Raw genomic sequence first — 15,288 nt, 5'->3', positions numbered from 1 at the left:
CCAAGGGGGTTTAATAGGCAGGGCTGTCATTTTTGATGTTAGAAATATGGAAATTGGTGTTTTGGCTTCTTTTTATAAATAAAAGTCAGCTGTGTAGCATTTTTGGTAGTTCATCACAAATGAGAAACAAACAATTTTGCATTGGAACACGCTAGGCTACACGTTCTCCTCTATTTTGGCGAGTCTAATTTCATTGAGCTCTGACAAGATGCATGTAGATAGTAACATCGTGCAATAACGACTTCTTCCAAATACTAGGTAAATAAATTTGACTAAGGATAAAATTTAGTTACCCCAGTGATTGTTATAATATTAATTTATGTAGCATGCAAAACTATCAACCACTGCACTCAAATCATGTTTTAGTTTTGAATTGTGTAGAGTTCCACTATCTTTGCGTTCCAAGTATAAGTCTACGATTCACATTTTCCTTTCCAAGGAGCAATATGGAGAAATTGGAACATGCAAAAGAAATTACTAAACACCTTATACTTTGTCCCATTTTCTCCACCATGCTACTTGTGGACAGCAAAAGGGTTGCAGAGGAGAGGAGGGGAATTGGGAAGAGGAGAGAGAGAGAGAGAGTATGCAGAGAGATGACAGGCTTGGAGTTGGTGAGACACACACATTCATCAAAAATAGTTAACTTAAGGTGCCCGTCCATCTGGCACGAAATTTCACTTTAAAGTGTTTCAAATGCACTGTTTCTACAGGAAAATACCTTAAGTATAAATGATCTGATTTCACAAGGAAATAAAAATGTTCAGACTACGAATACCTACTGTCAAGACATTATAGATATTTGGTAAATATTTATTCCAAGCCAATCAACATGGCCAAAATGGGCATCTTCACACTGCTGTATCTTAAAACCTTTCATATTAATATGTACAAAACCATTCAAGGCATGTGCACAGAATGTTGTTATGAATCCAAAGTTAAAATTGTAGGCTCACTGCACCGTGCACCCTTAGCGCTTTATTGCATTTGTTGAAATAATTTTAATAACAACTTTGCATACACAAAACCCCTTAAGGAGCACATGGTTGGAAAAGGTATTTTACATGCTAAATACAGTAAAATGAAATTAATTGAACAGAGAGCATAAAATACAGCATCTTCTGGTTCAAAAAGTCAGTTGGCCAACACACCGACTCAACAGCTCTTGTTGGAAGATAGGTGCCACTTTGTAAGCTTGGCTTTGATGTCATACAATGATTCATATTAAGATCACATGTTGTCGAATACTGTGCATTTTCAAAAAATTTTCCTTAAAGTAGTAAAATGACTTGCAGTCCTACAATTAGTAAAACATATCACATAAAAATGAAAACAAGTATTGTGCAGCCTGTGGTTGTAACCGAGACCAAAAGAAAGAGAAGAGTGTGTTATTGAATGATTGGACGTAGAGGTTGTCACCTGATACATGATGGTGGAAGGTATACGTGACCATACCATACCGATGGTAGAGATCTACATGAATCAGATCACAAAAGGCAGTATGGGAGGACAGAGAAGACAAGAGAGAAGAGTTTTTGCAAATGGTGTAAAACTAATAGAACTGGTAAGCTGTAGGAGGGTTGGTACTCACGTAGCCAGAAGGAAGGTACCGGTGGGTGGAGACCCTGAGAAGGAAGGGGAGATCAGCCATGATGGTTGGAGAGACTGATTACTGTACCTGTCAGTATTTGAGAAAGGGTCCGCAGTGGCAAAGCATAGCCACCAGAGCAACATGCGGAACAGCTGAAGATAGAAAGGATGGAATAGGAAATGGCATGACGGAACCTAAGGATGAGGATATCCGGCAGATCACTGAAGAAGGGGAATATCCCACAGGAATGGAAGGTGTGCACAAGGGAGGACGAAAGAGGGTTCAGCAAGGTACAGACCAGTAAGTATGATACTGGAGAGGCACACAGAGGTCATAACAGACACTGGTAGAGAGGCAACATGGCTCTAGGAGGGGCTACTCATGTGAATTACAGCTGGCAGACTTGCTGGAGGATTTGGGTAAGTAGTAGATAGATACCTGGTTCATCAACTTTAAAAAGTCGTTCAACAAGGTACCGTATGCAAGTTCGACGAAGAAGGTAAAGGGGATGGTATAGGACAGAAGGGCGGTGAGAAACTTGCGGACTTCATCACTAACAAGAAACAGATGGCGAGAACACTTACGAGCTGCCTGCAGAGGGGTGTCACAGGAGGGAGGGTCATTATGGTCACTGACAAAATGACATAAGAGAAGGCACAAATGGAGACATGTGTCTTTTTACTGTGTGGTGTGTGGAGGCGGAAGACTTACAGGAGGATTCAGATGGATTGTAAGAGTGGGTGGAAAGGATAAATGTGGACAAGACTAGGAAACAATGAATAAGGGGGTCTACTGCAGCACGACCTGGTGTGGGGGGAGCAGATTCAGGCCTTGGCTGTGCTGGGACAGGTACAGTGGAGGAAGCGTACTGAAGAAGAAGGCTCACACCACCATGGCACGCCCCAAGCTGCAGTGTCCGGGAGTGCAGGTGGTCAATGGGAGGCAGGACAACGGAAAAGGATGAGAAAGGAGAGTACATAAACTGCCTATCAGAATTTATAAAGGAATTGGGTGGGAAGGATAAGGCGGACACCAGGTGATGAGTGGAGTGGGAGGGATAAAGCTGGGACACAGCAGAGGGAAATCTAAGAACAGGCAGAACTACAGACATGTTTAGAGTGAGAAGGGGAACAAAAAGAGGGGAAAACTCACTGGACATAAGAACAATCTGGGAATGGAATAGTTTAGACAAGGAGAGAGTGTTGGTGAGGAATATGGTCCACAGTTCAGGCTTATGCCACACACAAGCAGGATTTAATTTAATTAATTCCTCACTTCAGTTTTAGAAATCTTCATTACTACAAAACGAACTAGGTAATTAATACTGTGACAGTGTATCATAGTGCATAGTGAATGATTCAGCATTGCTATTTCACGTACTGTGGCATGAATCTGTAGCCCTAACACTGCATATTTTGGACCTCTTAAACGACATCTTATGAGATAGACATCTGCTTTTTTAACAAATAAAGTCTCGAAGCATTTATATATCTACAAAATGGCAATACAAATACAGGAGAATACAATGAGCGTCAAGTTTAGCAGCCATCACACCCCTAACGAATATTTTCACTTTCTTGCATTACTTCAATCTAGTGTTAGTAGTAAAATTAGTACTTGTCAATTAGAGTGGCTTCTCCGAAAGAAAGTTAAATAAACAACTGAATAATTTTTTTTGGCATGTACAGTTAACAATTACTATGTTTTTCATCATGCCATCCTGACTACACAGGCATAATTTCGCTGGATTGTAAATGTTATAAAATTTCCTGTACACTGAAGTCTGATTTTTAAGGTTCACACAGTCAAGAGCTTCATATCCGAATAGTTTAAAAACATGTTCCTGCTATTTTGTACAGTTTTTAATATTTGGGAATTCATAAAGTAATTTATTCTAAAGTGTGTGTGTGTATATATATTATGGAATTCATTTTTGTGTGTTAACTTGACAGGTACTTATTTATTTAAATTGTTTTCAAAAGTTTTCTAATTAATTTAACTGTGCTTCTTGAACATTCTGGCACTTTTAATGTACAATTCACATTTTTTTCAGTTTGATCGTGGTCAGTCTTACAAATGGCGGTGACATGATATATTGTATTGAAAAAAATTACACGTCTGAAAGATTATGTAATTGCGTAATTAAAAATACTGTAAAATTATGTGAAAATATTTTACTGAATTCATGCTGCATTGCATTTTCTATAAATGTTATTGTGCGCACGAGTCATGCTAAGGAATCATAATTACTCTGAAAAGGGTGACTTTAATTTTGTTTTTCTGGGTACTAATTATTGTGTTAGTTTAAATTGCCGTCAAATGTGTGAATTTTACATGACAGAAGGTTACTTTATTCTATGGTAGTGAGGATTTTGCAAGTCTAGGTGATCATAACTTTGTAAAGTGAAAGTTTGGTTAGTATTGGTAAGTCACACTAAAAATACAACAAATAATATTCTGGTAGATTAACTTTTTGTTCCCAAAGGATTATAGAAAGAAGAAAAAAACTAGTTGTGAAAGTGAAACCCTTTTGTAATAAAGGAAAAAATAGTGACAAATAAATATTGATATAAAATAATTAAAAAGGCTATTATTAAATTTCATATAATTTTGAAATTTTCACATTTATATACATTTAAATAATTTTTTTCCCGATTTCCCTGAAGTATCTACCCTCCTCACTTAGGAGGTTTTTTTTTATAATCCTGTGGGGATTGAAAACTAGTGTTATGTGGGATACTTTAAGCAACATTAGCAGCATAGTAGCCATTTTTGGCAAAAAATTATTGTAAAAATTTTGCCAGGCAGTATCATGAGTATTCTTTAGCACCAAAATTCATGACCCAAATTCAAAAGAACAAAAAGGCTAAGACCACAACACCTATTACGTTAGAATGTCACAAAAAAATTTACTACTTGTCGGATCTGGCAACTGCCCGACTGACAGGCTGAAGAACGTAAACTGGTCACTTATCGATTCTCATCATCCGGGTCCTGAACGGAGAAGTCCGACGGCGAGACAAAGATCGCCGCATCAGCCGGGTGGGTTCGTCGCGTTGCATTCTTCGCTCCACGACAAACACTGCGCGCAGCGTTTAACATAAAATACGAAAAAGCCGATATATGTTATTCCTTGGCTACAGCCTTGTTAGTGAAGCGCAGGTACTTGGCCAGGAAGTACTGGAGTATGTAGACCATGAAGACCCAGGAGAGCGTGTAGAAGGCGGCGGCGTACAGCTTGGCCTCCAGGCCGGGCCGGGGGTGGGCCAGCGTGCAGCGCAGCAGGTAGGCGCCCCCCACGATGCGCATCAGGAAGAAGGAGAGCATGAAGCCCAGCTCGACGGGCACGAACCAGCGGGAGTCCTTGCGGCCCGACGAGCGCAGGAACCAGCGCGCCTGCAGCAGGGGGTTGGTGCACTCGAGCTGCCCGATGCCGGCCACCGCCTCGGTGCCCGACACGCCCTTGGCCAGGATCCGGCCCAGCGCCAGCAGGCTGACGGCGTGGTGCGCCAGCATGGTGGCTCCCTCGGTGCGGTGGTGCAGGCACCACGCCGTGTCGAACACGAAGTAGCCCAGGCTGAGCACCAGCGCGACGCACTGCAGCGGCGTCACGGGACCCCCTGCAACCGCGCCGTTACAGTCTGTTCAAATAGCAGCATTTAAAACTAAAATATTGAAATATTAATAGCTTAAAACACCCCCCCCCCCTTTTTTTTTTGGTCGGTGCAACGGGTTCAAACAGCAGGATTTAAACATTTTTTGACGTGACGTCTAATAAATCAATGAACGCCGGCTGCACGCACGAAAAAGGATGACTCATTGTCCCGTTACGCTCATTGTACGCTTGCGCCGCATCTATCTCTCTTCCACTCCATTGGAACAACCTCGATTTAACTTTTTCGAGGCACATTAAACTTGAAACACTCCCATTAGTTTCCTACTTTTCCTATCATCGTCCTAATCTTAACAGTATAACACAGGTTGGAAGAAGTTAAATAGCAAACATGTATAAAAGTTATAGTTGAAATAATCTCTTCGTTAAAGTAATAAACATATTTGAATAAATGAGTGCAAATAAAAGTAAATTTATCAATTAAATTGTAGATTTCATTTCACTTCTTCTTTGTATCCATACAAAATAGTGATAATTCAATAAAAATGATTCAATTTTATTTTTAAAAGTATGCAATCATTTCATCAATGTTTTGTTATGACGTCACGTTAAACTATCGTCTGTAAACCGACTTTACAGACAACCAATTTTTTTTTTTATCAGAAGAGATTCTAAACCCTACATTAAATTTGGTAAATGTAAAAGGCAGGGGCTCTTTCGTACGGTAAATATATACTGAAAGTCACTATTTGGTAGATTATCCGTTATAAGAAACCTAATTATTTTGTAGGTCTGGCACTGAGTGGGAGAAACCTTCAGAATTAATCTATACAAAGGTGACCTACTGCGAAATATAAAAACTTTTTTTATGTTGTTATATTTATTACATTCATTACATTTTTTTGGGGGATGCATGTTTGTACAGAGATATAGGACATGTGGCATAAGTAACTTTTTTCCTTCAAATCTTGTATTGCGCTTATTTAACAATTCATTAATCCAGAATAATTTAGGATTTTTAGATAAAACCTAAGTATCAAGTGTGTGTGCACAATGTCATCCAATTCTGAGCTATGTTTAAAGTTTCAAGTATCTAGCTCTTTGGGAAGTTAGTTTAAAATAGATTGTAAAATTTGTACCAAACAAACAATCAGACAGGCAAGAAAGAGAGTTATTAAAAATGTAATAAAATAGGGATAACCAAAAAGAGATGAAGAATGCCATAAAAAATGGGTATTTACAGTACAGTCGAGGATTTCCCTTAGATTTTAGAGGAGTATTTTGCTAGATTTAGTTTACAACTTATTCAGATAATTTTAATGATAAGATCTTGATTAGTATATAATTTTTTTGTTCCTGTAAACCACAAAAAAATTAATGAGCAAACTTTGGTTAATTATTAGTGAAACTACACCTTTCATTAAAAAATTAAGCTATATTTAAAAATACATTTTAAAAAACCATTTGTTTTTTTTTATAAAAACCACTTGGTTTAAACCATTTTGGTCCAAACCAGCCAACCCTGTTATGAGCACCGTACGGTTACCCATAAAAATAATTTAGTTGATCTGCACACGAGGCAAACACGTAACAAAGTGAATGTGTGGGGCCAGATATAAGGCAGAATGTGCCCAAGTATCGCCAATAAAAGTGCATTGTGTTAGTTATTTAGATGAATTCATGTTTCGAAGTTGATCTGGTGATTAACACAGATGTCTTCATCACTTCACGCTGACATCCGGGAAACTTTATCAGCCTCCAAAAAAGGTAAAGATTTTGGATTGTCTGTTTTTGTGGAAGAAAGTGTTTTCGTCAGATGATATTTTCAAGAAATGTAATGATGCTTCGTAATTACTGTGATGAGAGCCAGTATACACATTTTCTTATGATTTTATAAGGTTTTTGGTGATTTGGTGGTAGATCAATTTTGTATCTACATTATTTTGGAGATTAGGTACAATATTTTATTTCTGAGGTTAGGCAATGGATTTAATTTCGAGGTCAAATATAGCGTTGAATTCACAAGGTTAGGTTTGCACTCATTACGGTTATTAAGGTTGGTTAGGTTAGAGCATATTTATTCCCACTGACTCCTAGAAAATTTAATATTGGAGAACATTTTTTAAGTGACAAAAATTGTGGGGGTTGGAAAGTTAAAAATGAGTAAACATTATTTTTACTGTGAATTTCTTTTTAAGGCAAGTTGAACAATTTTCAAATCAATACCTCTCATTTTTAATGGCTTTTACAGTTTCTCTCAATTTCATGGCCTTGCCCACAACCAAGTTTTTCAGAATACAGTAATAATTTCACAACACTTTTATTTTAGGAGAAATCAAGGTACATCCAGAGTGCTAAAAATACCATTTTAACCCCCCCCCCCCCCCTCCCAAAAAAAACATTCAGTCCCTTAGTATTTCATCACTCTTACTATTCTGCAAATGAATATTTGTGGTGGTTATTTAGACATAAGAGCAAGTTTGTTACATTTAAATTATAAGTATGTGAATATTCACACTAGCATATCATTAGCACCATGTCAACTGTGTGTGTGTTTCTCTTTTGGTATTACTTGTGTCAAGAGTGGTATTTTAATTATTATGAAAATAGTTTTGTATGCAATACAACCAATGTTTTTGTGACTGCAAGTATAAAAATTGGTTAATTTCCCAATTTTAAAGTTCTCGTGAGCACAGTAAGGTGGGCAAGGCCATGTGTGAGTCCATACTGTGTTTGCAAACAGATTGCTTCAATAACGACAAGGACCTTAAAATAAAATGACAGGTGTCAAGTGATGTAACACAAGATATTTGCTGCAATTGTCAAATCAATATTTTTCTCATTTATATTCAAAAGAATTTTGAAAATTCAAGGGAAACTGTGGGGTGATGATAGGAATAGGAACAGTAAATGATTTCAAACCGAATGACCAAGTCATTTATAGAATTGATAAATTGTAGAGATCAAAGAATATACCTAACCTTACAAACCAACATGTTTAAAAATTTTTACGAAAAAGGCACATCCTTATAAAAATAGTGAAATAGGTATATGAAAATTACTGTTATTATTGGCTCTTAATTTTTTTAAAAATGATTATGTAAACTGGAACTGCAATATTTCTAATACTTCTCTAGTAGTAACAGTAGCATAGGTATTAACTGTTTATTGGGTGAGGTTTGATACATTAAAATAACAGTTTATTATGTTAGGAGAGCTACTTTTAAAATACTAAAAAGTCAAGTGAACAGTAAAATAAGTAAAATTTTGGTACACTGTCATGGAGGACAATCAAAGAAAATTAGGCCTGCCACACTTCTATACAGTACAAGATGCAGTATTCTGAAGGAGACCCACTTTTCTGTAAACATTTTAATAAAAATTCCAAAATGATTAATTTTATTTCCTGATTGTTTTTCAATCATTTACTAAAAGGATGTTTAGATACTTCAAGTACTTTACCAGTAACTGACCGTTTTATAGTGTGGTTATGTTAGGGTAGGGACATTAAAAATACTTCATAATAGTCTAAGTGTATACTGTTGGTCAGGTTAGGTAAGCTAAATTAGATATATTTTTATAATGTGTGAATGGTTTGTTATCTACATTAAAAATACTATAAAATAGTAAGGATGGTTGTTCGGGTTAAGTTAGCTACATTTTAAGTTGGTAATTCCTAACAAATCGTTCAAATGATTGTATTTTTAATGTGGCTTACCAAACCTAACCAACCATACACTCTATTATAAAGTAGGTCTATTTTTAATGTTGCTAACTTACTTAACCTACGCAACCGTGCTCAAAATATACCGGTATTTTAATATGCACTTAACCTAACTCCTTGTTAAAAGGTAACCTACAACTACTGGTTTACTACTTTAATTATCACAACGCCTCTTAGAAAATGATTGTAAAACATCTCAGCAAATAAAAGAAGCTGAATCAATTCAGAATCACCCCAAATCCAAACTTTCATTGGCCACATCACATGTGCTGTCTCTCCGGCATGCAATACGATATGGTCAAGATTGCCAACTTTTATCTCGGGGCCGCCAGACTCAGCAGCCCATCAGCAATGAGCTGGTGACGCAGCATCTTTGTACTGATTTATACTGTTTGTACTAAGGTGCAACGAAAGATGTAAGTTCCTAAAAGTAGCAGCAATATTTAATAAAATAAATCTCAGGTATGGTAAATAATTTTTGTATTTTGAAAATTTTTAAACTGTTTGTAGGAGAGAAACATTTTATTTCATTAATCTCTATGATTAGTTATTTTATTAGGTTGATTTCTTTACGTATCATTAAGGATAACAGGAGCTAAAATATGCCTTTAAAACACTAACAAGATTTTATTGTTTTTTACTGATGAGCCGCTGCAACCTCAAATTACCGACATCATTCTCACCAGGGTCTGTGAAAGGCGAGGGTCCCATGACGCTGCACAGGAAAGACAATCCTGTGGCAATAACTGCGTGACACAGCGTCACCAGTCGACATGACCACTCCGCTTGCAAGTGTAGCTTCCATTTAATACTGTGGTAAAGAACGGACCATGCCACACAACTTACGAAAACGCCTACGGAGATTATCATTGCTTAATTTCTAGTCGTGTAAACATTACCCAGATTGTTTAGGTTGACACAAATTTCTCTTTTATGATATGTTAAGATGAAAATGAATAATTGGTTTACATTGACACAAATATCGCACTAAATAGACTTGCCACAGTTCTTCACGATCACATGATCCCTGCAAGAAGCTACATTTTCTATTACTTAAGTTTGTGCGCCATTAAATGGGAAAAACATGCTACTGCAGCATATCGATCAACAATTTTCATGGTCGCCCTTGCACTTGGTGAAAAAAATTAAAGTCGTTCGAAACTGTCAAGCAAATATAAATATTATAATTGAATTCACTTCCTTTATTAATTTTCAAAAATGAAGTGCTAAAACAAATTGGGGTAATATTTGGAATACAATAATTTAAAATTTTTTTAAGTTACTACGTTGACTTGAAATGACTTCCGTTCCGTTCATGCTACAAAATGTCAAAGAGTATTATCCTCTGACATATTGAAAATAAATACATTTGTTTAGTAGTTGTAGCCATATTTTCGTTTAAATTTCCATGGTAAATAAATATATTATAGTTATGTATAATTATAATAGCCAATAAATTAGATATATGTTTTAATTTGTTGCTAGTTGTATTTTCAAACAATAGTCGAAAGTGAAGTATCTTTCAGATAATATTCTTTTACAAATCAGTTTATAAAAATCGCCATTACCGTCGTCGGCGCGAAAACAGCAATGGTTGTGTCGCCGCCATGAGTGTCTACATTGATGGGCTATTTAGAATTCAAGAATTTTGTTACCGTTATTTATTTAGTTTTATGTTGAATAATGTACGCAAATAAGGAAATAACGATCGATTTTATTTTGGTAAGAATTTGTTGCCAGTAAAGCATCAAATAAGTGAAAGTTTGTGGAAATGCCCTCGGGCATATATAAAGCCTGCTGCTATGTCGTAGAAATCGCGGGTTTCATTGTCTTGACAACCACGTGTTTGATATGACAGTTTCCTCTGTATTAATGTACTTGTAATGCCAAAACATTACATATGCAAGTGAAAGGTATGTCATGTGATATTTTCTAGTTAGTAATTATAAACATCGATGAATACTGCTGATTCTGACTACGCATTGCATTCCTCTGGGAAACGGTTTTTCTTATTCCACGCTATGAATACGTAGTTTACGGATGTTTTCAGCTATTGATATTTCTTTATGTTTAATTAATTCCTAATGCTAAACAATAGTAGTATATTCATTTTCAGTATGTTTTCAGATATTTTCAAATTGAACTAGCCGGCTTGGCGAGTGAAGTGATGCTGTTGGAAGGTTTCTGGAAGTTAAAATGGATTCGGAATTTGTTGACGGCTGGACCATAGCTCAAACTCTGGGTGAAGGAGCATTTGGAGAGTAAGTAATGATATTTTGTGCTATATTAATGAAAATGTTAATGGCAATGAAATAGTTTTGTAAAATTTTATTTTCGCAACATGTTGCCAGCCGATAATACTTAACCTTAAATTGGAGTTTTTTTTATGTTAAGTTTCTTGGAAAAGGTTGTAAAATAGGTATATGGGAATAGTTGGTCTAAGGTGAGTTAGACCAAATGTTGAAATAGGGACAAAATGGGAAACTTGCAAGAAATATGTGAGACAGTGATGTCAGCAAACCTCTTGGTGTGGATGAACCTACATTTTTAAGTGTGTGAAACTAGTAACAGTAGTGGCATCTAGCGATGTAGAATGTAAAATGGCTTTGAAGTAATGCAATAAAGTGTCTTGCACTTTGCCAATCCTAATTGGCCAGTTTCCCATAATGTCTTATTACGATTAAGCAAGTTTTTCAGTAATTTACTGAGTGATATGTAACATCTAACCTTGGTAACGACTAAATTCATGTGTTCTCATGTTGCAAATACACTTGGGCCTCTGACAAAATTTAACGTCAAATTCTTTAAAATGATGTAGATTGTGATAAATATGTCCAAAATGTGTTTTCAAGTACATTTCTGGATGCAATTGTCATATTTTTCTGACCCGCTGCTGAAATCTTAAAATTGCGTTTCCACAATCTCTCATGGTTTGTTCACCATGTCAACTATCGAACCATTAGATTAGCATACAATTTTTAAACTATAGTATAACACCTCCAGAAAAGTGGGGAGAAGAAAAAAAAACTTTTAAAATACTTAACCTCGGCTTAGGACCTGATTTTTGATAAGGAGTTTTATTAAAATACTTTCCATGTAGTTAATACAAGAACATTTCCTTTTGTCATTGTGAACTTTGTTTGTGCTGTTCGCCATAGGTAGCAGCACCGTTGATAGCAGTAATGGAAAATTATAATGGAAAATGCCAAATAAATAAGTTTCGGGATTAGACTTTATTTAATACATATACACATCTAATATCCACTAAAGTCACACAATGCGTAGAAAAATATTATAAAAATTCCTTAAAAGATCCCAAATCCTCAAGGGCCTTGGAATTTAAAATATTGGTTTAACAGAAATAAAGATTTGCCTTGTCTGCCGGTCATAATTTGTGCCAAAAATGTATTTTCAAATGCAAAACTAAAATCAAGCCACTGCACAAATTCCATTGAAACACTGTGGATAAACATTTTGTCATGACGATTTAAGCAAATGACAGCAAGTTGATTCAAAGACTCATTCCCAAAGAATAGTTGCACATTTCCGTCAGTTAAGAAATTATTCCCACCAAATGCAGTATACCAAGAGCTAAGACGTTACACATAAAATTAAAACATTCCAAATTTTTTTTTAATTTTCTTACATGATTTTGAATCACTCCTTAAGAGGTCATTACTTAAAGTTGATATATATATATATTAAGAATTTTTAGTATTATCTTTGAAAAAGTTGTACAATGGCAGTGCATGATTTGATGTAAGCTTTTGGACATACACCATTGCTAAGCACATACATGTATGTCTGTAGAAGAAAACTACAAAAAAAAACAAATGACAAAAACACAAATTAAGCATGTCCGTATGTTAAAGGGCTTTCAGAAAAAATAAGACGCCTGGGAAACAAATATGGACTTAAAACAGCATTCCGTTCTAAATCTACTATTAAAAGTATTGTTACCAAGGTGAAACCAGCCACAGAAAAATTACAAACTCACAACTGTGTGTATCAGATCCCCTGTGAATGTGGCCACATGTACATAGGTGAAACTGGCAGAGCTCTATCCACCCGAATCAAAGAACAATAAACAACTGCAAGAAGGGTGAAATCCTAAAATCCAGACTTGCTGAACATACATGGGAAAATAGCCACAAAATTCTCTGGGAAGACTCCACACCTTGGATAATGTCGTCACGTGATTGATCGTGATATGCCAGAATTCAAATGAACCCATACGTGATTATTTAGTTCATTTATTGTTTTAAAACGGTGTTTAATTACCGCCTCCAACTTAGGCGAGTTTTTAAAGTTTCTAATTTTAAAGTCTTATTTTTTATTGTTGGCGCAAGTAATAAGTAACAAAAAAATTTTACATGAGTTGTTACTGTTCATCCTTTGTACCGGTTTGTTAGGTCAGGTCAGTTACATTATAAATACTTAAAAACTAAAGAACCATTGAAATAATGTCATTTTATTTCTAATTTACGCTTAGTTTCAAAGTATTTATAATGTAACTGACCTGACCTAATCGACCATTTTCATTAATTAGGCATTCACAAACACACGGAAAAATAAAAAAATGGCGGCGGTCGAATGATACACAGGTCTTGTATGCAAAATAAGAACGGCTATATCTCTTAAAGTATTTGGAATTTCTTATCTCCGCCGCTTTCAATGAAAAGAGGATGTTGAAGAGCGTCTAATAAAAGATATTTTCGGATTTTCAACAATTTTTTTTCGCAAATACCGCTCAACTACATATTTACCTTTCGTTCTGTTAGTCCATTTTCTTTGTTGACCATATTCCTGTTGTGGAGTATTGTGTGGTGTTTATATCCTGACAACAGCAATTTTTTTGCTCAATTTGTGTTTTTGTCATTTTTGTTTTTTTGTAGTTTTCTTCTACAGACATACATGTGCTTAGCAATGGCGTATGTCCAATAGCTCACATAGTCAAGAATTTTTAGGTTATTTACTTTACAAGTACTGTGATATTGTGAGAATGGTAAGTAGGGTTGGATTAGATGTATATAGATATATTTAAAATACTTCAAAATTCTGTAAAGGGTTTTGTTTGGTTTAAGTTAGCTACATTAAAAATATTATAAAATATCACGTTCAATTGCTCTCGTTACATGTGTGTGTATATATCATGAATGTGTGTCATCGCTTGGAATAACAACAGCCTAAGTAATTACCCGCAGGTAAGGAAGTCTTTCCCCGTTTTTAGTTAATAAAATCGATATAGACTGTGAGCGGATAAATTTAATGCACAGGTACCTACCTTGAACTGTATGCTATAAATGAAAAATAAAATTGGGAGGGCATTTTTTCCACATACTTCGAAAATTGGTACTGATAGAGCTGATACACAGGGACTTTCCTTGAACTGTCTACTATAATTAAAATAAAAAATGGGGTGGGAAAATAATGTTTGTGACTGATCAAAAAAAAACACTTTTGAAGCCCCTTAGAAGGCTCAGGTGCAACTCCTTCAATGGCTGCCCCTCCAAATTTGTTTAGTGAATGGGGGGGGGGGGGGGGGGGGGGGGGGGGGGTTACTTTCCTTCAAAATTATCCAGGAAAATTGTTTTTCTAGATGCTGATTTTCCACAGATATTAAATTTTAAAAATTGACTTTTCCAATACTGAATTTGCTCCTGTATCCACCCCCAATTCAGCATTTTTAAATATCTACTGAATTATGAGAATCTCACTTGTGGGCAGGGTCATTGAATTGAGGGAAATTGTGGGGAATAAGTCATTAAAAAATGTATATAAAAATGGTTGTGAAATTGTTACATTTTCTGTAGCAGTAATGTAATAGCTATTGTAATAGTTTTGCATTAATATTTACATTTTTTTCATTTACCGCTGGCTAAAACACAATTTTTGCAGTCTTCAAGGTTGTTCAAGGTGGTTTCCTACACCATGCTCTAGGATCTGGTGCGCAGGATCATGTCGGACTAAATTAAAATGGCAATCATCATGTACAACAGTATCAAGGCATGGATGTAGCTAGGAATTGTGGTGGGGGCTATTGAGACTATATTGAGGTGGAAGAATCGAGAAAAAGTGATTTGTAAAAATTACGTAATCACCACATTTGAAACCACTATAATATATTCAGGTTTTATGATTGGGTTTTTGGTTCATGACCATTTTAAAATTTTTGTTGCATGTTTGCTTCAGTTGATTAGTTGACCCTGAACCTAAGTGTGGCAGGTGGAGTTTGTTTAAATCTTTATTAGACTGAAAGTTTTTTTCATTGTGCATTTTTAACTTTTTTTTTCCCCTTGTCCAATGCTGAACTGCAGTTCTGAATGTACACTCCTAGAGATCAGACCTTCCATGCTAGAC

The 15,288-nt window shown here is 35.8% G+C and overlaps 2 protein-coding genes across 5 annotated transcripts in view; one reads left to right on the top strand and one right to left on the bottom strand.

Moving 5' to 3' along the window:
* Positions 1-795: 795 nt before the first annotated feature.
* Positions 796-10,258, bottom strand: LOC134538520 (TLC domain-containing protein 5-like). 2 transcript variants are annotated; one of them, XM_063379909.1, is made up of 2 exons: positions 9,612-10,258; positions 796-5,211 (listed from the first exon to the last, which is right to left on the bottom strand). In XM_063379909.1, the coding sequence occupies exons 1-2, from the start codon at positions 9,796-9,798 to the stop codon at positions 4,718-4,720; spliced, it is 681 nt and encodes a 226-aa protein (XP_063235979.1). In that variant the 5' UTR covers positions 9,799-10,258; the 3' UTR covers positions 796-4,717. The 2 variants fall into 2 exon arrangements, with proteins under 2 accessions (XP_063235979.1, XP_063235980.1); XM_063379910.1 differs by having other exon boundaries at positions 9,930-10,183.
* Positions 10,259-10,500: 242 nt separating this feature from the next.
* LOC134538519 (serine/threonine-protein kinase grp) overlaps positions 10,501-15,288 on the top strand; it is a 41,080-nt gene continuing 36,292 nt past the window's right edge. The window contains exons 1-2 of one of the 3 annotated variants that reach the window (XM_063379906.1): positions 10,501-10,650; positions 11,056-11,189. In XM_063379906.1, coding sequence (XP_063235976.1) covers positions 11,125-11,189 — 65 coding nt within the window. In that variant the 5' untranslated portion in view covers positions 10,501-10,650; positions 11,056-11,124. Of the gene's footprint in view, positions 10,842-11,044; positions 11,190-15,288 lie in introns of all 3 variants that reach the window. The other 2 variants (XM_063379907.1, XM_063379905.1) reach the window with 2 other exon arrangements.

Source organism: Bacillus rossius, chromosome 13 (genome assembly GCF_032445375.1).
Source record: "Bacillus rossius redtenbacheri isolate Brsri chromosome 13, Brsri_v3, whole genome shotgun sequence".
NCBI lineage: Eukaryota > Metazoa > Arthropoda > Insecta > Phasmatodea > Bacillidae > Bacillus > Bacillus rossius.
The sequence above is the reverse complement of the archived record's forward strand: the minus strand, read 5'-3'. Positions and strand labels throughout refer to the sequence as shown.